The 27,053-nt window shown below is 39.1% G+C and overlaps 1 protein-coding gene across 7 annotated transcripts in view; it reads left to right on the plus strand.

Moving 5' to 3' along the window:
- Window positions 1-27,053, plus strand: part of LOC144234466 (uncharacterized) — a 271,734-nt gene that overhangs the window by 52,672 nt on the left and 192,009 nt on the right. For all 7 annotated transcript variants that reach the window (XR_013335966.1, XR_013335968.1, XR_013335964.1 and 4 more), the window contains exons 4-5: window positions 18,527-18,615; window positions 21,025-21,175. Coding sequence is in view for 2 of the 7 variants with exons in the window: in XM_077767817.1 (XP_077623943.1) it covers window positions 21,079-21,175 (97 nt within the window). In the remaining 5 variants the exon portion in view is untranslated. The remainder of the gene's footprint in view (window positions 1-18,526; window positions 18,616-21,024; window positions 21,176-27,053) is intronic.

Raw genomic sequence — 27,053 nt, forward strand, 5'->3', positions numbered from 1 at the left:
TATTTTCTCACTGTTGCAAACAATGCAGTAATAAACAACTTTCTCATAGATGTTTACGTGTACTCTTACTTTGGGGTAGATCTCTGAAAGTAGATGATTGAGTTGAAAAATTTGTTCTTTAAAATTTTTACTAGATACCATCAAATTGCCATACCAAGTAGCAGTAACTCCCCTCTCCCCTCTGCCCTTGAAAACCACCAATCTGTTTTTTTGGTCTCTGTATATTTGCTTATTCGGGACATTCCATGTGAATGGAAGCATACACTTAGCATAATGTTTTTAGGTTCATCATGTTGTAGGATGTGCCAATACTGCATTACTTTTTGTTGCTGAATAATTTTCCATTATATGGACATACCCCATGTTTATTTATTCATCTGTTGGTGGAAATTTGCGTTGTTTCTACTTTTTGACTATTTCTTTAACTTTTTTTTTCTATTCTGATAATATTGCAATGATGACAAGATCTCAGAATAAAGGACTAACATAGGTAGTAGAAATTTAGACCAGAGAAGAAAGCTCAGGAGAGGGGTGTGGTGTTTTTTTTAAAAAAAATTTAGTGTTTATTTTTGAGAGAGAGAGAAACAGAGCATGAGCAGGGGAGGGGCAGAGAGAGGGGGAGACACAGAATCTGAAGCAGGCTCAAGGCTCCAAGTTGTCAGCACAGAGCCTGGCATGGGGCTCAAACCCATGAACCATAAGATGATGACCTGAGCCAAAGTCTGAGAGTTAACCGACTGAGCCACCCAGGCACCCTGGCTGTGGTGTTTTTAATTGGACAGTCTTCACCCATACATTCTATGCTTAATTGTTCAACATTATTAAAAAAATCTGAAACAAAAAAGCAAATGAAAAGAATATCCTTTATATGTGTTATAGATGTTCAGGTATAGGAGTGAAACCATATACATGTTAAACTTCTTGACACAGAAAAAACCTTGTTTCTTATTTTCCAGAAGCTATCTTCCTTGGTTTTTCTTTTCCATTTTAATGTGATGGAGATGGGGAGCAAGAGATATAGACTGAATATATTTTTCTTTTTAATAACGCCGCTACGACCGTCCATGTGTGAGTTTCTGTATAGACATGTTTATACTTTTCTTGGGCATATAAGAGTAGACTTGCTGGGTCATATGGTAACTGTAATGTTTAACATTTTGAGAAACTTTTCCAAGAATATTCAACAATAAATTTGGTTATAATTGTGCTAGTTATATTTGCTATAGATCACTAGGCCTATAAGGTAGGTAAAGCTTTATAAAAATGATAAATATTTTGTCTGTGTTATTAAGAGGTTATACTTGTGGTGAAAATGTAGTTTGCTCTTCCAAAAATATGTTTAGAAACCATAAAGAGAAAATTGGGGAAAAAACATAATCTTTGTTTTGAACCAGTTCAATTTAGTTTATGGTCCAGGTTGAATGACTATTAGAAATGTTTACATCTTGAATTCCAAAGCTGTATAGATCTTAGAAATCACGATTTCAAATGGCTTTATTTTGCATTTGAGGAAATAATATAATTATTGTTCAAATATGACAAACTTAGGGACAAAATTTGGGTTTCATATTATGGCAATCTCATATTTATTGTAGGTACTATATGATTTTTTTTGCTGTATATTTGTTTTTGCTTATTTGGGGATTGTTTGTTCAAAATTAATATCCACCTTTCTTATGGTAACGAGACAGTTTGGGGGTACACAAAGATTTTCCAATAAAGCCTGGCCTGTTTGGTTTTGGATAAAATACTATGTACACATAATGGACATGATAAAATGATGGATGATGATAAAATGATATATAATGATCTTTGATTTTTAAGTGGAAATTTTAGTTTATACCTATCTAAAAAATGTGTTCAATATAATAGAGTTCCTATATGCTCACAACCATGATACATGGTGACTTTAAATCTTTTCAATCTCTATTTCATTTATTTTTTAATAAGTTAGGCCAGAGATATTATTGTGTTTATGTTTTAGGGAGAAACTACATGGTGGCTGATCATGAGTGGTGATTGACTTGTATAAAGTCAAGTGGTAAGCACTGTAGTTTGAATCCCCATCTCCAAATTCCATATCTAGATTTTTTTATATCACTACTATAAAAATTTGAAGATAGAAAGGAAACTCACTTCCTAGATTAATTTCCCATAAAAAGTGACTTTCAATGAATTGTGAGTGCTTCCTGAGAATATTCTTGGAACCTTTTTGTACCTCTACAGATTGCCTAAGAATTATGTTCTTCATCCTGTCAGATGTGGAGCCTCTAAAAGATACCTGCTAGAATCATAGAATACATTCTAGGGCTTATCAAGGTCTTCATAGGGCTAAGTTTCCCTTCATCACAACCATGAGGGCTGGGAACACTCCAAGGTATATAATTTGGGATGAAGAAAAGTGATTTAGGGGCACCTGAATGGCTTAGTCAGTTAAGCGTCCAACTTTGGCTCAGGTTCTGATCTCACGGTTTGTGAGTTCAAGCCCCGGATTGGGCTCTGTGCTGACAGCTCAGAGCCTGGAGCCTGCTTTGGATTCTATGTCTCCCTCTCTCTCTGCCCCTCCCTTGCTCTTGCTCTGTCTTTCTCTGTCTCAAAAGTAAATATTTAAAAAATTGTTTTGATTAAAAAAACAAAAATGCTTTAAATCAAAACTATGTCCTCCATGGTTGGGTCACAGCAATAGTTGTTCAATAATATTTTCTAAAAAGTACTGACAGTTAATATTGAAGTTTTCATGCCAAAAGCCCTTGAGCCACCAACATTCATCCATTTCTTTTCTTTTTTTTTTAATTTTAATTCCAGTATAGTTAACATACAGTGTTAGTTTCAGGTGTGCGACATAGTGATTCAACGATTTGAAATATTTTTCTTTTTAGTAAACACTATCAACAAAAGACTTTAAAAATGCTGACTTGTAAGGTCTATAATGCTGTTCTTAAAAATTCAATATCTTCTGGGCTCTCTGAGGGCAGTACAGGCATTATTTTTTTTCCCATTATTTGAATTACTTAATTTCTCTAGTTGCCCTTCTGCCCTTTCAACCTTCCTTCAGTTTTTGTTTACTTTTGCTTTTGTGTCATATTGTCAACTTTTCTTGCACGCCTAGAGATTCCTGGTTTTCTGTTCATATTTAAGAGGAAGGCAGTTGAAGAGTTGATGCGGGTTTGGGTTTACCTAAGTGGGGATTGTTAATTGGCAGGAATACCAAAGGCAGAAGGAGATAAACTGCCGGAGTCCAGCTCTGGCCGGGTCCAGGCATCCCTGAAGGATGGACGGTGTCGGCGAGGGAGGGAGTGAGAGAGCCCCGAGATTCTTTCTGATCACCAGGCAGGCATCTCTGTCCTGTCAGTTTTGGTGTCTTATATTGATAGGTCAAATGTTAACATGGCATCAGAAAATGGAATTTTTACAATGGATAGTTCTCTGTGATAAGATGTTTTTGGAAAATGTACAGAAACAGGTTTTACAGAAGTATTCTTGCAGAACTGCCCCAATTATAGTGAGGTTGAGTACCTAAGAAAATAACAGGGTGTTCACATTTTAGTAACACTAAGATTAGGTCATAGGTTTATAGATACTCTTATACATCCTCATCACAGCTGCCAGGGTAAGGGAAGGTGTTTGTGGAATATAGGACTTAGGGAAGGGGCTGTTATACATCACCAGTTAGCAAAGGTATATGTGGTAACTTATGTTCTGCCCTAATCTGTTCCTTCTCTCTAAGTGAGGCTCTTTGTCTCCGGGCAAGACTTGATTTTCCAGTTATATGTTTCACGGCACCAGAGAGCCAACCATACCTTTAAAGAGTTTAGCTCATTCCCAATACATAGAATAGCCTCTTTGAGTGCATTTACCTTTGTGTCTAGTTTTATGATTTCTTGAATAGCTAGGGCATGAGAGACATTTTTGGTTAGCTGATTTACATGTTGAGCTGTATGAACCTCTTGCACTAATGCAACCATAGAAATAGAATTGAACATGTAAAGGTCAATCTTTTATGAGTAGGGTCATTAGCCTGTTCATAGTTCAATGGAAAGTATGGAAGAAAACAGGACCTGCTGGAGACACGATGTCTGTTCCCATAATCAAAAGAAGAGGTTCCCACAATAAGTTCCTTCACAAGATGCAATCATCATACTAGGGCCACAATAAGGGGACAAGTCACTCCTGATACCGATCAACAGGTTACCTTGGGGGTCGGTGCTGAAGCAGAAATAATTGTGTGGGGGTGGATATAGGTCATCATCTGATTGGCAAGAGACCGTGCAAACTTGCCTTAACCTCCCCAGGAGCTTTCTCAACTAGTGGGCTCAGAATGGCTCCCAACAGTGAACTATTTCATTGGTTGGGAAATTTTAAGTGATTGAAGTTGGACTTCTTTGAACGAGATTACCAATGCCCATAGGAGTTGAGCATCTTCACCAGATGGTATGTTTAATTATGCCTTTTACTCTTACCTTTGGAAGAAGAGAAGATAAGCATTGTGGTTAAGCCACATCTAGTAACACCTTATTTAACATCTATTAAAATTATTTTGGGAATTGATGTGCTCAAGAGATATAATTATAAAACTTGGACTTTGCTCTACAATAAATGTATATTGTTTTACTGTTAAAACAAAACTCATTTTATTACTGGAAACCAGCTTGTTTCTCATTTATACTATTTTGGTCTGTGGTCCTACCACTCTCCTTGTATCTCACAGTCAAATACTTTAAATTTTCCTGGCATCCTCTTCTCTTTTCTGGAATTTAGTTTAGTAATTTATCTTACATCTGTTCCTCAACTCCGTTTCCCCTGGAACCAACCTTTTCCTGGTCTTCCATAAAGTTCTCTTAATAAATAAATCAGGGGCACCTGGGTGTCTCAGTTGGTTGAGTGTCTGGCTCTTGATTTCAGCTGGGGTCGAGATCCTAGGGTCATGGAATTAAGCCCCACACCAGGCCCTGTGCTGAGCATGGAGTCTGTCTAAGATTCTCTCTCTCTCCCTTTCTCTCTGCCTCCTACCCTCCTTTCACTCACTCTATCTCTATAATAAAAAATAATCATATTTGTCAAAAATGAGTTCACATTTAACAGATGGTAGCATGTATACTCTAGAACTAGGTAGAACTAGGTTTAAATCCTGGCTTTGTCGCTTACTATCTGCATTAAATAAGGTACTTATCCTTTCTAAACTGCTATTTCCTCTTCCATAAAGTTAAGATAATCATAATTCCTACCATATAAGGTTGTGGTGAAGGTAAAAGGCATGAAAAATCTAAGACACTTCACCCAGTGCCTGATACACAGTAGGCACTAAAAATGTTATATATGGCTGTGTTTTATTTTATATCCATCAGTTTTTAAGTTTTACGTTTAATCTAACATTGTTAACACATAAAATAAGAGCTATCCTTAATTCTTTCAAGTATTTTCTCTTTTGCATAGCAAATCACTATTAAATTCTTAATTACAAATCAATGGCTTCTAGCATTTTGCTCTGTTTTTAACCACTTGGAATCCACAGCTCATTTGCAATCTTAAAATCACAGATTTCTACAATGCCTCTTTGCATGTCAGGCTCATACTCAGAAATCTTGATTTTTTCCAATTTCCTGGATAATAAAGCTGAGATATCTTATATTAAAGGTTCTTTAATATTAAAGGTTCTTTCCTATCTGGTCTCTACTTACTTTTTATTCTCTGTTGATGCCCCATTATCTCTGTATATGAATGAAGCATTCATTCCAGCAAAATTTATCTGCTTATTGTCTGCAAGTAGATTGTTATATATTCCTGTAATTGTTCTTTTTTCCTGATGAAAGATTTAAATTGTTTCTTGAATTCTCAATTCCAGTTTCAATTCCCACCTGAAGTCCAAACTTCTTTGGTTTTTAGTTTCTGCATCATGCCCATGCAGTACTTTTATGAATCTTTTTTTTTTACAAATATGACAAATCTTTAAAGTTAAAATCAGGTCCAAGATATAGTTCAGAATTATCAGTAAGTAGAGGGGAAATAAGGAGAGGATAACTATTTGTGATAGGGTGTTTACAAAGTTCATCCCATGGATGCAGTCAATCCAGTTGGCAAAATCTAGAATGAAGAATAACCCCACATGCAAAAGCAGTGTTATGCATATAGATATTCATGATGACTGTGTTTATAATTGCAAAAATTTCAAAATAACCTTAATGTGTAACTATAATGAGTTACTTAAGGGACACTTAGGGGGTGCCTGAGTGGCTCAGCTGGTTAAGCATTAAGCTGCAACTCAGGTCATGATCTTGCATGCGGTTCATGGGTTTCATCTGTGTATGGAGGTCTCTGCTGTCAGCGTGGAGCCCTGCTTCCAGTCTTCTGTACCCCTCTCTCTCTCTGCCCCTCCCCTCTTGTGCACGCTCTCTCGCTCTCTTGATCTCAAAAAAAAAGTAAACATATAAAAAAATTAAAGGGGCAACTGGGTGGCTCAGTCTCTTAAGCATCTACTCTTCATCTCACCTCGGTTCATAATCTCACAGTTGTGAGATCAAACCCCACATCAGGCTCTGCACTAAGTGTGGAGCCTGCTTGGGATTCTCTCTCTCCCTCTCTCTCTCTCTGTCTGTCTCTCTCTCAAAATAAATATACATTAAAAGAAAACTTTAAATAAAATAATGAGATCAAAAATCAACAATCACAGTTCATTCAGTTAGTGAATAAATATCAATTGTTACAAATTAGATAATAATCTGCAAAAGTTAAAAATTAGATAATAATCTGTCTGAAAAACATAGAGAAATGCTTCTTCTCATATTCCTTACCATTTACCAAACACTAATTCTATGCTGGATTTAAGTGGTTACACACATCCATTATTTTATTCTCTCTATATCACCTGATGAGGTTGGTATTTCTACTGTATTGCTATTTATCTATTTACAGCACTGTAACCACCACATTTGCAAACACAAACCTTGCTGACACATAGATAACAGTCACAGGCCCAATCCACCAAGTAAAACACAGAAAAGTAGAGCTCTACTGCCATTTTTTTTTTACCTTAATTTGAGGGGACCAGTCTTCATAGGTTTTGGCTGTTATAATTACAGATAGCAGTAAGGTTGAGTTCCTATGTTATTGCCAAGGTAGGTGACTTATGTCAATATCTTGCTATGAATTCTAGCTTTCCCTAAGGGTAGTCACCAATTTGCAGAACAACTGATCTTTGTAAGGTCTAGAAATTAATACAACATGGACACTGGCCAATCAGAACAATGCCACCGCCAGTAAGAATGGATACCTGCACATGTGTAGCAACATGGATGGAACTTGAAGGTGTTATGTTGAGCGAAATAAATCAGGCAGAGAAGGACAGATACCATATGTTTGAATGTATAGGAGGATTAGGAGGAACTTAACAGAGGACCATGGGGGAGAAGAAGGGGAAAAATAGTTGGGGAGAGGGAGGGAAGCAAACCATGAGACTCTTGAATGCTGAGAACAAACTGAGGGCAGATGGGGTGGGGGGAGGGGAAGGGAGGTGATGGGCATGGAGGAGGGCACTTGTGGGGATGAGCACTGGGTGTTATATGAAAACCAACTTGACAATAAACTATTAAAAAAAAAAAAAAGAATGGATACCTGCATAAGTAGTTAAGTCATGAAGCCATATCCATGCAGTGGGTGATTACCCTCCCCTGGCATTTGGGAATTAGAAAGGTACTTGTGCTATCCTGTGTCCTTTAAGTCACGCTTCATCAGTACTATTAGACTCTTAGGAATCAACTTGTGTTTCCGGGGGTGGCTGAGTGAAGTTTTAATGAGACACTCCTTTAATACATTGAAAGCAGTTTCCTCATGAAATCCCAATAACCAAGGTAGGTAGGGTTTCCAACAAATTATACTGGGAAATCTGTACAGAGTTCTTAATGAAGTGGCAAAGATAATTACAGACTTCTAATTAACTACTTAATTGCTATGAATTAGTAAATCTCCCAGCTTGGATGGCTTTTACTCAGTTTTGTGGTTGAAAAAATACATTCTCTTCAACTTTCTTCTTATTCTTTTAATGCAATTAACCATTTCCTTGTACCACTGACCTTTTCTAACAGATATTTAATTATTGTTAATCCTTAGCTCTTGTTTTTAATCATAAAAAAAAAAATTAATGGCTTTAGCAGCAGTAAGCACCTTTGCTTTGAACTGGGTCCGTGTAAATTATAGAACATTGAGTCACAGGGCCTAGAAACTAATATAGCCTATTTCTTAAATAAATGTGAAACCATTCCAAATGTCTATTACAAGAAAAAGGAAAGCATTAGCTAATGTTTTATGATACATTCTAGTCCTTGTTGTGTGTTAATGCATTTTTCCTCATCATTCCCTTCTCATTATAAAAGACAGAAGTGCATCATAATGGGACAATTGAGTTTTAATCAATAAAGGACATCATAAAGGTCAATTGACATTTAATCCAGGCCAACAAGGGGGAAAACATGAAGAATCTACTTCAAAACATTCCTTTTTACTTACTAGATTCATTCACAGAAGTTTGACAGAAAGACTCGATCCCTTTCTGTTGATTGTAGAAATAAAAAAATCACTGAGTAGAAATGAAATTTTAATTCAAAGTGTTAAAGACGAAACTAAGAAATTTTGTCATAACTAAATTACATGGATGACATGTAATATGAGTTATCACACAGTTGCCTTTAATCTTATGGTTGGGATAAAATAGTTCACTGACTCCCATTTTCTCCCACTGGTTACTTTTAACAATTATTGTTCCCACTTGCTCATTGTAATATTTTATTTGGTAATCTTATTTTTGCCTGGATGATCTAATCCAGAACAAAGGGAAAATGATAATTCCTGACACACTATGAATGGTCTGGATGAAAATCATCCCGTAAACAATCCAAATGAGATACCTCTCAGAGTCATTTTCTAGAATTTAACAGGGAGGGTAGGAAGTGATATAAGGTGGAGAGGGGACAAAGATACATTGTGTCTGCGGAGACAGATCAGCTCAATAAAAATTAGAAGAGTCAAATATACTTAGGATTTACTTTTTTACTTTCTTGTTTATATAATATATTTGACTTGAATTCCTACATAACATAGGGAAAAATCAAAGGGGTTAGAGATGTAAGGGGAATATCAACACTCATTTTTACTCTCCATGGGAACTTGGAAAAATCATTTGACTTCTTTAGGCCTCAGATTCATCAAGGATTAATTCTACCCACCTTACAGTGCGGTTAATAAATAATACATATATATTTCTTAGTAGAGTGCTTGCCATTTTTTAGATACTAAATAAATATTGCCAACCAGTCTTACCTAAGTTCCAAATTGAACTAGATGCTTCGCTCTAAAAGCTAAACTCCATATAACTTCAGTTTTTAAAACTTCTGAGTGAGGCAGAGAGAAGCAAAATATGATGGGTTCTCACGTGACTCTGTTCCAGCACGCCTCTGGTGGGGCTCACTCACTCTCAGCTCTTCTAGGGTGTGTCCTCAACTACCACGAACTGGACTGAGCTGACAGTCTTGTCACACTGAATTAATGTGCTTGCCTTGGCATTTACATGGAGCTGAGGGTTGAAAACTTCTCAAATGTGAAACTCTAGGACTTTCTCTGAGGGAGGTACTTATATTCAGAACAGCACCATAGAATGTTCTTTCCAAGGTACAGTTGCCTACTTACTCTGCATTAGCCTCATTACCCAAGCCATGACTGCCTCCCCATTGAGTCAGTCTCAACCTCAGCTGTATAAACTCAAGATGGAGCTTGGGTTTGCCAAGTTGCCTTTGATGCCCTCATGCTGAAGTTGCTGGGATATAATGAACATTAAGCTGTGCAAACCTGAGGTGCAATATAGTTGCAGGTTCTAGGTTTTATAGTCATAGTGTAGCCTTCCAGCTCCTGAGGCTTACAGAGATACCTCAGGGGTAGAGCTGTAACCATATCCAAAAATGCAGTGACCTTTACAATGTGGCCGCCTATGTGAGAGGTTTGGAAGACCCAGGAAGGACTGGTTATGGCCAAATCTTTTCCTGCTTGATCCAAGGAAGTTTAATAGATCTGGAGGGAAGTGTTCTATTTTCTAATCCTGTTAGGGGAATCAGGGAATCAAAATGTTCATAGGAGTAAAAGTAAAACTTAGAGCATCCTTTCTACATTTTTAATATGCAAATAGCATTTTACTCCATAGTTTCTGTACTCAAGGAATCCATGTATTCTAGCCAAAAGAGGTCTGTAAAATCCTAAAAATAAAATAGTAAAAATTTATTAGATACTACACATTCAGAAATATTTACAGTAGTTGCAGAAATTACTTCCCCTAATGAATATGTTCCTAAGTAAATTTATTATTGAAACAAGATTATAGGAGACACATAGATTTAGCCTATCTGAAAGCATTTTTCTTTTTTACAACTTAAGTACATTACATATGGGTGGCATATAACCAATGAACGTTTTCATTCATTACCTCAGAACTTCTCCTTAAAAATAAATTTTAGTGTCATAAGAAATTTTTAAAAACATTTTAATTTCAATTGCCAAACATTTACTTCTTCTTAGGGTAAAAATAGGTTTTAGTATAACTTGATGGCGTATGTGTATATGTGGTAGCAATACACACACACACACACACATGCACACACACAAACACGCACACACACATACGACCTTGCTACCCTCAGCTTTAGGAACAAGTCAGAATGACCATCGTTCTGTGTATACTCATACAGTATACAAATAGTCGCTGAAGTGTTGACATTGGTATACATGTTCTAGACAACAAAGGATGGGAAAGAATGAAGGAAACATTGTCCTCTTCTATGTTCTCTCAAATGCTTCCCACCTAAAAACATCTGACCGGGCAAAACCTATCCCCATATATAAGGTACAACAGAAGCCTTCATTTACCCATTTTAGAAGAACCTCACAAGACAGCGTGTCTTGGTATCTAATTCTACTGAACATACTTAACTGGGTGAAGATAGGCAGCGTCCTTTCCTTGCCCCCTGAGCATCCAATGCAGTGTTTAATTAGGTGGTTAGCTAATCTCACTTCGAAGAATGAATGGAAAATCTTCGTTTTCAGAAATTGTTCCTGTAGACAATCTGAGACCTTCTTGTATGCCGCATGCTTTGCTGAATGCTCTTTGGGGTTGTTCAAGCCTTATGATAATACTATGAGGAAGACATTATGCCCATTTTAAGGATCAAGAAACTGAGCATAAAATTGCTAAGTAACATACACAAGTTTTCACATCTGGGGATGAATCTGGGATTTAAACTTAAGTCTATCTGAACCTATGCTCTTATATACTATTAAATGTGGCTGGCCAAAAGCGTGGGTAGAATTTCAGAGTTGATGTGCATGCTTACAAGGCTCTTTGTAGTTTGTGAAGGTAGAGTGGGGTGGGATGGGAGGTGAAAGGTGGCAGAATGCTTTCCCCATACCCAAAGATGTCCATGCCTTAATTCCTAGAACCTGAGACTGTATTACATTACACGGCAAAGAAGAGTTATGGTGGTTATCAGTTGCCCTTAAAACAGGGATACTGGTTTTTAACCTGCATTATTGTAGTAGGCCCAATGGCATCAGAGCATCCTTTAGAGTGGAAGATGGAGACAGAGGAGAGAGATCCAAAGAGTGGCATTGTGAGTAGGCCTGGGGCCAATGCTGCCGACTTTAAAGATGGAAGAAGAGACCTAAGCCTATAGGCAGTCTTTAGAAGTTGGACTGGCTAGGGAACACATTGTCCCCTGGAGCCTCCAGAAGGAATGCAGACTTGCTGACACCTTGATTTAAGCCCACTAAGACCCATTTAAGATCTCTGACCTCCAGAACTGGGAGATAATAAACTTAAGTTGTTATAAGCCACTAAATTTGTGATAATTTGTTACAGCAGGATTAGGAGACTAATACTAATACTAGTAAGTGTTTTAGATGTCTTAGAATGCATATTTAATAATAGGGCAATCAGAGCTGCACCTCCCCTTTACACATATATATGGAGGCATTCATCATTGTCTTAAACTACAAGGTGGTCTTACTCCAATAGCCAACTCACTGGATACCATTAGTACTACAGTCAGCTCTGCATTAGGGTCAGTATAGAAGCTATTTTTGATGGAAAGAAATTGTGTTTTGAGGTATGAAAAATGATTAAAGGTAAATCTATTAGTCATTTCTATCTAAACTCTCCCTAAATTTTTAGTCAAATTACACAATGCCAAAAGGTCACAGTTTCATTAGAGGGAATAGTATGTAGACTTTGTTTGTGTGTGTTTGTGTGTGTGTGTGAGAGAGAGAGACAGAGGTGTATAGAAGGAATGTACATACATATGTAGAGGCAGGGGTGGAAAGTCGATACTAATTTTGATAGGGTCACAATTTAAAAAGCAAAATTTAGGCCACCTACGTGGCTCAGCTGGTTAAGCATCCAACTTTGGCTCTGGAGATCATCTCTCGTTTCGGTGGTTCAAGCCCCTTATCGGGCTCTGTGCTGACAGCTCAGAGCCTGGAGCCTATTTCGGATTCTGTGTTTCCCTCTCTCTCTTCCCTCCCAGGCTCACCCTGTCTCTCTTACTCTCTCTCAAAATTAAATAAACGTTAAAAATTTTTTTAAATTAAAAGCAAAATTTAAATACAAATGAATTACCGGTACCAAAAAATGAAGATGCCCAAAATGGCACTTTTAGCCATGAATTATTTTTCCACTAGATGGCAGTATAGTGTAAGCAAAAAGAACAACTGGTTCCTTAGCCTTGGGCTTCTCTAGATGCTTTATTGCTCTTTCAGAAGAGGAGTCAACAAGATTAACACAACTAATTTAGAGGGAAAGGGCTGATCCAGACTGATCCCAGGGCAGTAGAGTCCAAGAAAGAGCATGGATTTTGTGGCCCTCAGCACCTTTGATTCCTAGTTCTGAGATCCTGTCAGGTTACTTGTTGTTTTAGGGCCTCAGTTTCCACATTTGTGTAATGGGTGTGAATAGTAATATCTTCCTTAGAAGGCTATTATGAAGATAAAATGAAGTCATATAGTTTAAAAATCTTAGGACATATGATTACTAGTAGTTCTTTCTCTCCTCTGCCCAAGCGGAAAATAAGTAAATAGAATTTAAATAGCTCATAAGCTCATACAGTCTCCAGTTATGATTGTGGTGATATGAAGAGTCTTGAAAAGTAAGAAGAGATGACTTATTCTTTTCTGTGCTTTGGTTTAATGAAAGCTTTCCTAAAAGCAGTGCCATAACCTTCTCTTCATGATCCCAACTGTAGTCGCTGTCTGTCCCATCTCTCCACCAAAATTGAAGTTTATCTCCTATGAGGAAGCTTCCCACCTTTCCCTGAGGTCTGCACTGCTGGACTGACATCTCCTACCTCCTACACCTGCACAGGTGGGCCTTCAGTCTGTGGGTGCACAAAAATGCTGCCCAAATAGCAGAATTGGATAGTGTAGTGAGTTGAATGGTGATTCCCAAAAGACATGTCTACTGGAATCTATCAATGTGACCTTATTTAGAAATAGGATCTTTGTGGATGTAATTAAGATAGGGATGAATCATCTTGGGCTATTTAGGGGGGCTCTAAATCCAATGATAAGTGTCCTTAAAAAGGCAGAGGGAGACTGAGACAGAGGAGGAGGTCCAGTGAGATGAAGCCTGATGGGAGAGATGGAGCATCATGGATCGAGGAACACCTGCAGGCACCAGGCCCGGGAGAGGCAGGCAGGATTCTCCCCTGGACTCCTCAGAAGGAGCTAGACTCTGCTGACACCTTGATTTCAGACTTCTGGTCTCCCCAACTGTGAGAAAATAAATTTCTGTTGTTGTAAGCCTCCAAGTTTGCGGTAATTTGTTACGGCAACCCTAGGAAAGTATACAGATTTATATCAAGAAAATCCCTGTCCCCAAATATATTTCTGCTGTTGCTAGAAATTCCATCATTAGAAAATTTATTTCTTTGGTTTAAATTGCAGCCTCTTTTAAAATAAAATATGTAAGGTCCCTTAGGAAAGGTAACATACTTCGGAGAATGAATTTTCCATATTATGTACTCTGTGAATGGATGGCTGGGGCCTGCAGGAAAGCACTGGGTACTTGGAATAAGGAGTGACTCTAAAAAAGGTAAGGGAATTGTCTCTAAAAGACCATCTTGACTTGCAAAGCAATTTGTCTGACATTTGGCCCAGAGATTCAGTATTTCACTGATTCTCAGTGAAAGAAGCAAAGATTTTGAGAAATCTCAAGCAGTATTGCCATCTAGGAAGATCCCACTGTGGATTAATTGCAGTACGCCCCTTGCTATAAGACACAGGGTCCATAAGGCCAGTGGAACATGGCCTTAAAACTAGCACTTTTCCCTCCCAGACCATGATGCAGGTGCCCAGAATCCCCAAACTCCTTGCCCAAATGACCTCAAAACCATTTCCCAGGTTCACATGTCTTGTGTCTCTAGGTTTGGACCACACCACCAGCATGCACACTCCTAGGCCTGGGAGGGTCAGTGTGAGAGGCTTTTCAGTACAGAATGGAGCCAGAAATGGAGAGAAGAGGTTTACATGGGACTTGTCTCTTTTGGCACTTGGTAAATTCTAAACTCAAACATGGCCTTCTTGTCCTTTATAAAGGTATATTTGTCAAGCATTGAACATAGTTTACTAAACAGTTAGTTTGGTCTGTAAATATTCAGACACATGGAATGTGGGCCTGCATTCACACCCTTTCCCAAAAGCTAAGGATGGCCTTCACTCCAAGATATGCAGCTCTTTAAAAACACTCCGCAGAGGCAGAGAAGTGAGCCAACAGTAGTCCATAAAAGGCAGGGTGTAAAAAACAGAATCACACTGCTGGATCTGCCACGGGCGGGGGGCGGGGAGGAACGGAACTGGTAGTAAAATCCAAGAGTCACACCAAGCGTGCAAATGACTGCATGGTAGACCGCAGATACAGGCTCTCTCATCTTTCAGTTATTTGCCTTAAAGAAAAAAAGACACTTAAAGTCTTTGAACTGTGGTGTCTTCAAATATAACATTGGGATGATTAAACCTATGCCAAAGAGTTACTATGAGAAGTCAGAAAGGAGTAAATTAAAGTCACTGCTTTAAGTGAGGGCGCATAGGGCGTGCCATGTAAACTGTAACTCTCCTTGTTACTGCTGTTGTCACTTCCTCCACAGCGTCACAGGAGCCCGGTAGGAAGAGGCCGCACAGGCTGCGGCACAGCCCTGGGCACCTTGCTCAAAGCATCGGCCTCTCAGGAAATGAGGCCGACCTTGCTATCCAAAATGGACTTTTGCTTGGCTGTACCTACACCTACATGTGGTGAAAATAAGCAGCCGAAGACAACGTAGCTTATGTTATAAGAGTCATAAATGTGAATCTTAAATGTGATTTTCGGTTCCGGTTAGCTCAAACCAGATCTCTCTCTGATGTGATACAGGGAGGTGTTGTTACTAATTTTTAATAATTGGGTACTTTATGAGAAAATAGATGGGCTGCTTTGAAATGAAAACTATAGGTAGTTTATTGAAAAGTAATTTGAGAACAATTACATATATTCAACTGAAAGTTATAAAAGGCAGAGTCTTAAATCTCATTCTCTCTTTACTCATTTCTGGCCATCCTTGGTCAGCAGGGACTGCTGTGGGAATGGCTTTTGTTTTGGTTTAGCTCAGAGTGTTTTACTTCTTTCAGCCAGCAGAACTTGTTAATTTCCTTTGTGGGCTGCATCCCTCTGGGTCCTTTTCAAGCAGCTGGGATGATTGCTTCTTTGTATCACAATCTTTATTGTAATGCAGAGATTTTTTTTTTTCCCCTCCTATAACTAGAACCACTAAAAGATTTTAAGTAACAAAGTCTTTACCAGGTGTTTCTAAGAAGGGCCCTTGCTTTATTATTGTCTACAAAAAGCCAGCCTGCTTGTTGTGGGTTATTTGATGGCTAGGAATGGATGTCCTCTCTTTCTGCATTTTGGGTCAGTGTCCTTGTTCTGTCTTGACCTCAAGTACTTGCTCTGTGTTCTGCCCAGTTGATTCCATGTTGTTCATAAAGCTCTGGCTTTTAAATGAACACTTTTTTTCTTTTGGTATGCAAAGAGGAACGTTCCAATGAGATCATAGCCAAATATTGATTCTCTATTAAGCAGACACATAAATACCTTTTTATTTCCTGTGTAGCCACCTTAAGCATGCTGTTATGATTTTCACTGCTTCGCCCTACTGGTCATTTGGCTGCTAAAGCACCCAGGATAATACAGGGTGAGGAAAAGAAAAAAGAATGAATGGCCAGGGTTCAAGAATGCTATACCTTAGTGTGACCAACCATTTCAATTCCAATTTTTAGGCAACATGCAGTATGATCTTTCTTGGGGGCTTATCGATAGCTTGAGAAAAAAATGCTGATGAATGTGGAAAAGCTAAAAGAGGTAGCTAATACACAAAAAGTTCAGAATCAGGAGACTAAAATCTTTATACCAGAGTGATAAGTGGAAACCAACAGTGTCAAATGCAGGATGGGTAAATGTAGTTTCCTCCACTGATGCTGGAAAACCTGTCATTCAGGTGCAGGTGGGGAGATGTGTCTTAACAGCTGGGCATGTTCCAGAGGCTCAGTCTTCACATCGGCATTAGAAGCTGGTGTGGCCTTCAAAGCTTTTCACACCCTGGCCTTTACCTTCCTGTCGAGCCTCATACCTAATGACATTTTCTACCAACCCACTCTCCTAAGACAGGTAATGGGGAGATAGGTTTTAGCTCAACATAAGAAAGAATTTTCTAATAACAGAACTGTCCAAAAATAGAATGAACTTTCTCCAGAAGCAGCCAGTGCCCCCAGCAATAAGGGGTTCCAGCTGAGGCTTAATAACCTTTTGCAAGGTAATTGGAAAAGGGATTGAATCAGTATAACTAAGAAAATAGACTCTGGAATAAAAAAAAAAAGTTCAAAGACTTTAAATAGATGCATTATTTGGGGCAGAGTGGTGGTTTCTGGAGCTTGTCAACCTGGTTTTCAATCCAGGTATGCCACCTACTAGCTGTATGACCTTGGCATATCATTAAAGATCTTCTGGCCTCAGTTATCTCATCTGTAAAATGTGGACTGCATTACTGTCTTTGGAAGCACCATTCTGAGCATTGTCTGGGAATTGAGCAAGTTAACATACATAAAACTCTTAGAACATTATCTGGCATATAGTAATCATTTAATAAATGTTAGTAATAATTATTATTTAACTACTGAAATCTATATTTTCTCCTTGGTAAAATAGACTTTTTTTGAAAAAGAAATGTATGATTAATATAATGCTTATCATACTAAACTATGATTATTAGTTTACTGAAATGTTTTGCAGTATAGAATATCGAACGTTTCTTATAAACCTGAGATTCTGTGCCCAATGCCCAGATGCCAGAGGATTTTTTTTCCACATATGCTGTGGAGGCAGATACCTATAACTTGTGTATAGAAGCAAAACATTCCATCATTCCATCAATTTAATCTATCAATGATGGGAGGGGAGATAAGGGAGAGGGAGAAAGAAAAAAATGAAAACTTTAAGATTATAATTCTCATTGTGAATAGTCCATGAATCAACATATGGACAATTAGGTACCAAAAGAGAGTTTTTTTAAAAAAAAAAAAGAGTACACAGAATAATGATTCTGATATATAATATATTTGCTATTCCTCATTATCATTGTCTTCCTGTTAGGTTTGAAAAATATGCATTTTTCAGGTTGAAGGATAGAAATTGATTTCCAAATTCCTACATAATTTTTCTCCCATATTCCAAAAGCTACAAAATTCCTTGTTGGTCTGGTCACCTACATGGAGCCGTCAGTATCATGACACATGTCAGTTGCCCTTCTCTGTGAATAATATTTTTGGAATATATTTTTTGACATTGTGGATTTAAAGAGAATTCTAATATGTATCATTTAACTTCCATCTTCTATCCTGGTATTAAAATAGTAGAACAGAGACACCTATTCTCACAGCTTCTAGCTCTTCGGATTGGGAATTGAGCTGTCCCACCAACTGGCTTTATTTAGTTTCCAGTGGGACAGTTCATGTATAGCTCTGTGGAGTAAGTACAAATGTGTGCATGCACCGGCCCCAGGGAACATCCAAAGGGAACATAGGATTGCATCCCCAATTTTTAGATTAATATTCTGTGCTTGGAATGGAAGGAGGAGAAAGTAAGAAGTGTGGCTACAAGATAGTTATATAACAAAGCAGGTAGTTGGCTGTGTATGAGGTAGGTACTGTCAGTACTTTGGGATTCAGAGATATCTCTGGACAGATGTGGGGAGCAGTCATCCTTAAGAGGCGCTGCTCTAGGGCAAGAGCAAATGCTGTGTGGCTGTTGGCAGGATAACCTCATAGACCCTCTGTTTCATCATCTACAGATTGTATGTGACAATGCTTCCCTCTCGGTGGTCGTAAGACCTGGTGGTGGTAAGGACTAAAGACAATGTATGGACACAACCTAGCATATGAAAATAGCCAATAACTGTGAGCTTGCTATCTTTATCAGTGACATGAACGTGCCTGGGGAGCAGAGGATAAGTAGAATTCAGAGACCCACACAGAGATTTGAGGAGCAACAGCAGATGTAGAAGGCAGGTCAGTGAAGGCAGGGCAGTGGGGAATATTTGGGAAAAAAATACAAGCAACCCAAAAAAAGGGCATGGAGTCTCAAACCGGTTGTATTTTTTAAAAAATATAATATAAGCACTAGATCTATTTTTTAGCTTGAAGTTTATATGATTCAATACCCTCATAAGAATTTTTATACAAAATAAGGTACAAAGTGAATGGTTATTTTGAATGAAGATATAAAATGTGTGTTATATAAATTTTTAAAGGCTGACAGACTCTAAAAACATCACAAAATTTAGGAAAATAGCATAATATGACTGTGAACCAAAAAGGTTACATACCACTAAATTGAAGTATACGCTCAATGAAAATTCCTATTATAAAGATCCAAAATATTCCCCTCATTCTATCGCCTCCTGACAAAGACGGGTACCTCTGCAAGCAGAAAGACATGGTGGGTTTATTTGGGTGAAAATATCTTACTTTTGCTAATTTTACAAAAGCATACGATCACCTGGATGTGATGCTGGATCCCATGCCAATGAGTAGCCCTCAACATTAAGCCTCTTTTTTTTTTTTTTGGTGGCAAATCACCTCTGCGTAAGGACAATAGGAAGATCATAGGAGTGAGTCACCAAACTGTTGCTTTAGGAAGATAAATGTAGTGTGGGCATAACTAGAAAAGCAACTGAATATAGGGAGAGCAACATTTAGAATTCAGAAAAGTAAGAGACATCAGAGAATCAATACTTATTAGATGACTGACAAGATAAGAACAACGACAGAGAGGGAGGAGTCCAAAGTGCCAGGGATGTTAAGCTCATATGACTGAGGGAATACACACTAGAGGCTTTGGCAAGGAAACCGCTACTGTCTATAAGATAGTCTGTCGACTTCATACTGGCCATAGGCTTCAGGAGGTCAGTCACCCAGTGGCTGGAGAGAAAGGTAAATGCCCCCTTTCCAGTGTGATTGACCATATTAAGCACAGAAATTGAATAAATAGTTATTCCAATGCTTATGATGGTTAGAAATCAGAGAGAAATTGAGGCCCTTCTGTGGCAGCCCTATACCCAGAGTCTAGGGATACTCAGCCTAATCTAGACCCAGTTTTTAGGAGACCCCAAAGAAACATATGCTCTAGCAACTAGAAGGAAAAGTGTTCCTGGTTACTGTGATGGCTTTTTGCAAATTCCTAGATGGCAGCTCTACTAATCTGGGATCCACCATGTGTAGAACTCCTTTGGCTCAGGTTAGAAACCTTCTCCTTCAATATAATCTGGACTCACAATCCCAACAACGTTAGGGAGTTGGAGGCAGATAGACAGTGAGAGGCTGTTTGCCTACAGTGCCTCTGCTGAGCTGGGCTGTGCAGGAGCCTGGGCAATAGCCCCACGTGGCTTCCAGGTGAAATGAAGAGCAAGCATCCAAATTAAGAGCAGGTAGCTGGCCAAACCCAGGTAAAATGAGCATTCCAGCCATGGAAAGGAGAAGCAAGAAGGGGATCACATACATATTCTGTCTTCAGCAAGCAACTGGACTCAATCTACCAACTTCCTTGACATGACTAACCACAAAGAATGATTCCAACTACTTCGCAGCAAATGTACTTTCTCCTCACATGCACTGACAGGCAAGCCCTATTCTACTTCACAGATGAGCTGATCGGCTCTGGGTTTAACTACTTTATCTAAGACTATGTAGCTATAAAGGCAGCACCAAGCTAATAGTAATGATAGGTAACATAGTATTATAAGTCGTTCTACTATATTAGCTCACTTAATGATCACCACAACCCTATAGAGTAGTGCTGTCATAACTAGTCTCATTTTACAAGTGAGCCAACTGAGGCATAATGAAGTCAGGTAGCTTGTCTGGATAAAAGGCTCAGATCTGAATGAAGGCAGTTAGGTTCTAGACCATGTGATATTCATCGGGCGCTGTTCTGCCTCTCCAAGATTTCCAAGTATGACTGCTGATGGAATCGGACATCCTTGTTCTCCACTCTGACCTACATTCAGAGCTAGATTCCTCCCCCATGTAAAGACAGAGAACATAAATCTGTCCCAAGAGCCAGCAGGAGAAGTAGAAAGCGGAAGGAACATTTTGCCCGGAAGGTACATTTTTTGGAAATGCAAAATGGAGATCTGCAAGTGTCCCTGAGGAGAAGGAGCCCTTAAGGATTTATTTGTCCTAGAATTGTAGATTTGAGAGTCAGAAGCAGGAGGGAATAGTCAGAGCTAAGAGGTAGAATCTGCTCATGTGTAATTATGTAATTAAAATAATGATACCTTAGAGTCATTTACTACTTCATAATTTTCAAAACACTTTAACATATATTATTATATCTAATCACCTATAATATTTTAAAATTTAAGTGATACTGAATCTGCTGCATATTACAAAAAATATTTAAATGTGTTCCTGTTCCAGAGATAAAAGAACAAGACGACACAGGAAGGAAGGAAACTGGCGAATGCTGATCTCATGCCATGTGCCAAGAAAGATGCTAGATGGTTATGCCATTATTTTACTCAGTCCAGCAACAAATATATGACAGCAAAACCACATCCTTATTTTACAGGTAAGAAAACAAAGTCTGAGTTTATATAACTTGCCCAAGGTCACACAACTAGCAGGTCTTCAGGCCAGGTTCCTGTAGGTCTGTCTAACTGCAGAGGTCATTCTCTTCTGCAACACTACAGCGTGCTTCTGGTGCAGTCTTTCTGGATGTGTCAGGCCCTCATCCAGCATGTGGCACATGCCCAAATCTCTGCTTGCAGTTTCGGTGACTCATAGTATTCATTTATAAAGTCCTGTCCATTCTAGATACATATCACTCAACACATTTGTACAAAATGAATAGACTGAAAATTTGGAAGTCTGTGTCAACACATCCCCCATGACCACCAAACTTCCACTCCGGCTTTAAGCTCAGGTCCTCTGGTTGTGATTAACTTCCACACGAAGAGCCTTTGCTCTAGAATCAAGCTGCATCCCCATCAGCATTGCTATTTCTCATTCACAAAGACTTGCTGAATTAACAGATTTTATCTGCCTCCTCCATCTCGTCTGTATTCTTTAATATCTGTCTCCCAGAACTTGTGTTGACCTTTGGAACACAATCAATTTCAACCCTGACACCTGCTGTGTCTCCTCTAAGCTCAGTCCCCTGCTGACAGAGCCTGATTGTTGACTACTTTTGCTAAGAGATTTTAGGAGTCAGGAAGGCCATTCAAACAAGCATGACATCATATTAGATCCAGACAGAAAAAAGCCTACCATGCCAAATTGAATGAATGTGTTTTGTTGGATCCAGTTTTCCCTGGGCCAGACCATTTTTCTGGGTGGGCTTCCAACTACATGTTCAAAGTTACTTTTCAAACATCTAGAATAAAGGGTCTTGCATTGGGTCAATATGCTGTAGTGGATAAGATTGGTTCAAGGTGAGTCATGTGTTTAGATCCTGCTCGCATTCCTTACTTAACGTGTAAGATTGGACAGACATCTTAAGATATTTGGTAAGATTGGACAGTACATCTTAAGATATTTGAGACTCAGATTCCCCATTTATAAAACTGAGGGAATATCTATCTCCAGGTTCTTACATGAATTAATGAATGTGAAACATATGTTACCTATGGAGCACTCAATGAGGCTGTCACTATTAAATACTTTTATCATTAAGAGTTACAGGCATAAAATTTTTAAAGATTTATCAACCTGTTCAAAATGTTATTGGAGTTGCCTAGGGAGTGAAGTGTGATTTAAATCCATGGTGTTAAAATCACCTGGGGAAGTGTTTCAAAATTCTGATGCCCATCCCATCCTAGTTTAATTGGAAGGTCTGGGCTGCTGGGGCACCTGGGTGGCTCAGTCGGTTAAGTGTCTGACTTCAGCTCTGGTCATGATTTCATGATCCATGAGTTTGAGCCCCATGTCCAGCTCTGTGCTGACAGCCCAGAGCCTGGGAGGCTGTTTCAATTTCGGTGTCTTTCTTTCTCTCTCTGCCCCTCCCCCACTTGCACTCTGTTTCTCTCTTGCCTTCTCAGAAATAAAAAAGAAAAAGAAATCTCCCGGTATGAGAAGTCAGCCTCTATAGTTTTCAAAGATCCTCAGGTGATTTCAATGTGCCACAAAGTTTGGAAACAGCTGATAGAGAAGAGTTGCTTTAAGTTCTTCAACTTCTATCTCAAAGACCAGTGTCTCCCCACACTCACCCCATGGTCCACCAGGGAAGGGCAGTGACCCTGGCTCCCCCTTCTAGTCTGTTGCTTTCCTTCCATTGGTAATGCACCCCATTGTTGGAAACCATGCTGAGCACTTCTTCAGGAAGGTGCCAAAAGCAGAGGATGTGGGATGTTAAGCAGCGAGCAGGTAGGGAGGCTGTGGAGACAAAAAATTCAGCAAAATACCGTATGAGGGATGTAGGCCTTTGGGGGCTGAAGTATGATACTATGATCGGAGTGGTTATTGAAATCCTGGTCAGTCCCTCTCTAAAGCCAGAGAGAGACCTTTCAATGCTTTCAGGGTAATTTCACTCCCACTTTTGTTCCTGCTAATGGGCTATGTAGAATTCTTCCCAGAAAAAAAAAAAAAAAGGCTGAGCTTTTCAACTAAAGCTTACAAACAATGCCCCTTCTCAAAGGAATTAACAAATAGGGATGATTAAAGGCACCAAAGAGGGTGTTCTTGTAATGACTGTCAAAGATGAACAAAGACGGACACTAGCTAAAAGGGTAAGAACAGATTGTAATCAGGAATATCTACTGCAATAAGGAGAGGAGTCCAGTGTGAACTAAACTCGAGTTTGATTTGTGCAGAGGTGACTGGGTGTTTTAAAGGGAGGGTGGGGGATACCGAGGGGACAATGGGGGCTCAGTAGAGTCAGGAAGTGAAAAATGACAAAAAACAGCAAGTAGTTTGGCCACGTGAAACATCTGGGTTTTCTAATTGTTGCTCATTAACATTAGGCTCCTAGCCTCCCACTGAGACTGAAAAACAGGTGCCCTGTCTTCAGATGTTGGCTAGAAGAAAGAGTAATTTTTTTTTTTTTTACCAGCTTTAAGTTCTAAGACGAGAACTTTAAGGGGACCTGAGGATATCATAGGGATGCAGTTTTAAGCTGTTAAAAACTATGTTAGTATTTGCTCAAGTCTTTATAGTGTTTTGTACAAGACAGGTCTGGGGAAGAGGGCTCAGAAGAGCCTGGCTAGAGTTTGGTCAAGGGGAGAGTCATTGTGAAGGCAGAGGACTGATGAGTGTCTTTTATATTCTCTCTTCCCCTTCTGTCAGCAGGGGCCTTTCTGTTCGCCTACAGGAGGGAAGTTAAGCAGCTGTGTGGTGTGTGCTGTGTGGTGCAGAGCAGAGCGAGTTCTACAGACCCGACTCGCAATCAAAGAGGTCTTGCTACTCCATCTCAGGATCACCTCTTGTTTAGCACTGACTCAGACCCTTTGTTCTTCTCTCGTGGCCTCTCTTCTCCATAGCAAACCTGTGGTTCCACTTGGCCTCTCTAACGGTTTTGGGGAGAATATGCCAGAAAGAAAGTGGCAGGTGGCCACACAGTAGCTCCCATAGAAGTGGTGGTCCTGGCCTTTGAGGCCTCAGCCCATTTATCAAGATCCAGCAGCCCTCAGGGCCTGAGAAGCTGCAGTGTTGCCATGACAGTACAAAGAGGCTGGTCCTTCATGGACTCCCAAGTCCACAGAAGTATTTTTTTTTTCCTTAGGCGTCTGCAGAAGGGGAAGAATCTCACAAACCACTACTCTATCGCGAGATAAGAAATACTATCGCTTAGCCATTGCTTAATAGGCTACAGTCTGGCGAGTGCAGGGACCAGTCTCCTGAAGCTGTGGCAGGGTGGTGTAGGATGAGTATGCTTGGACTGGCCTCAGCAGGTGGCATCACAGCTCTGCTTCTCACTGGCCACGTGACATTGACACTGCCTCTCTGCATAAGCTTCCAATCTGTGGGATTATGCTGGTGCTAACTATATGATTAATATGTAAAAGTATGTAAAACTCTTCCTGAGTTTTAAGTGCTTGCCGTTAGCATCCCAAAGTTTTCTATAACTAGTCTTTCCTTTTGGCAACAATTTATGCTGTGGATTACAGAGTTTTCTTGAAATGTCTTATATTTTTTTCAGTTTTTTTAAAATTTATTTAGAGAGAGACCTAGTGAGTGCAAGGGGTAGAGAGAGAATCCCAAGCAAGCATGGAGCTTGCTTGTGTTCCCACAGTGATGTGGGGCTTGATCCCACAAACTATGAGATCGTGACCTGAGCTGAAATCAAGAGTCAGATACTTAACTGACTGAACCATCCAGGAACCCCAAAATTTCTTATTTTTTATGATTTAGACTCACTTCTTGTCTTCTGATTTCTGCCTTATCCTTGCTTTTATTCTTTCTGATTTCCCATTATCCACCCAAATTAAGCTATCCCAACATTTTGTCTGTGGTCATCTTTCTCTTGATGTCTATATGTTCCCTCCAAACAAGTTCAATTTCTTCCTGTAGCTTCTTCTCTCATTACAAGGTAGATCACTTAGAGACTCTGCTCTGCCCTCCTATGGGGCTTGAAATTTCACTTTTTGGTTGGAATTTATATATTGATTCAGTGGTTGATCATCCTTGGCACTAGAAAGACTGTTTGAGTTTTGCTAGATGAGTGGTATAATTAGCAAATTACTTATTTTCTCCAAGACCTTCTCTCCCAATAAAGTGGGAGTAATAATAAGTTTCTACTTCATGGAATAATTGTAGGCATTAGATGGATATTTCATATCAAATGCTTGGCAAAGTGCCTGGTGCATAGAATGTGTCTAGTTATTGTATTCAACTTCTCAAATCCAATGTGTCTAAAACCCAGATTACTGTCTACCTCCTGTAAAAGCCAACTCCTCTTCTAAATTTCTTATTACTGTTAATAGTACTATCATGTTCTTAGTCACCTGTTTTCATGAGTTGAGTCATCCTTGACTCTTCCCTTATTCACTCCATACCTGATGGGTCAGCAAATTCTATTGACTTTTGTTCAGGTCTTGGAAATACCTATTGTTTCCTGCCTCCTCACTCCCCATTTTAATTGTCACTGCTTTGTATCTTGTTTGGTCTACTACAGTAATCTGACAAATAATTTCTTTGAATTTAGAGCGGCATTACCTTTATTGGGATCATCAATTGCTACTGGCAAGATCAGGATCACAGACAGTGTTAGAGGCCTGAATAGGATGGGTGTGTGTGTGTGTGTGTGTGTGTGTGTTTAAAAATTTAACATTAAATGTTTTCAGCCTTTGCTGAATATCACAAGTCCCACCGTTTCCTTTGCTTTTTATTCTGTTTGGTTCCTCTAGTATTTTGGGTTTGCAACCTCTGTTACTCCGTTAACCCGATGATGATGTAATGAGCAATATTGTCCAAAATGACCCTGGAGTTAGCTGGGACTTGGGACTTCCATCAAAAGTTAGCTTGCCAAGGGGCACCTGGGTGGCTCAGTCGGTAAAGTGTCCGACTTCGGCTCAGGTCATGATCTCACGGTTCGTGGGTTTAAGCCCCGCGTCGGTCTCTGTGCTGACAGCTCAGAGCCTGAAGCCTGCTTCAGATTCTCTCTCTCTCTCACCCTCCCCTGCTCACGCTCTCTCTCTCTCTCCCTCTCTCTCTCTCAAAAATAAATAAAACATTAAAAAAATTTTTTTTTTAAAAGTTAACTTGCCAAGCAGTCTCTTTCTCCCACATAAGACATTGCAATATCTCATGGGTTCCAAGTTCTCCAAATTCTAGTTATCTGACTTCCTATAAATAGCTGGCATCTCAAATTCAAACTCTATGTGTAACTCAATAATTCACCCACAATAATGCTTAATTCTATGTGTCAACTAAACCAAGAGGTGCCCAGATTAAACACTATTTTCTGGGGGTGTCTGTGTGGGTGTTTCTGAATGAGGTTAGCATCTGAACCTGTGGCATCTGAATCCGATCTTGTAGATTGCCGTCCCCAGTGTGCATGGGCATAACCCATTCTGTTGAGGACCTGAATAAGCAAAAGGGCAGAGAAATGAGGAATCTATCCTTTTTGCTTCCTGCCGGACTGCTTGAGCTGGGGCACCTGTCTTCTCCTGCCCCTGGACTGATATTTACATCTCCAGTCCCTCTGGTTCTCAGGGATTCAGACTTGGTGTAAAATTACACCACTGGCTCTCCTGGGTCTCCAGCTAACAGACAGCAGATCATGAGACTTCTCAGCTTTCATACCTATGAGCCAATTCCTCATAATAAATCTCTTCATTTATGTTTATATATATGTATTATATATAAATATATATTATATAAAATAATATATATTATATAAAATAATATAATATATAATACATATATATTATGTATAATATATATGTATATATAATATATATGTGTATATATATATAAACATTATATATATATGTTTATATATATTTATGGCA

Source organism: Crocuta crocuta, unplaced genomic scaffold (genome assembly GCF_008692635.1).
Source record: "Crocuta crocuta isolate KB4526 unplaced genomic scaffold, BGI_CrCroc_1.0 scaffold154, whole genome shotgun sequence".
NCBI classification, from domain to species: domain Eukaryota; kingdom Metazoa; phylum Chordata; class Mammalia; order Carnivora; family Hyaenidae; genus Crocuta; species Crocuta crocuta.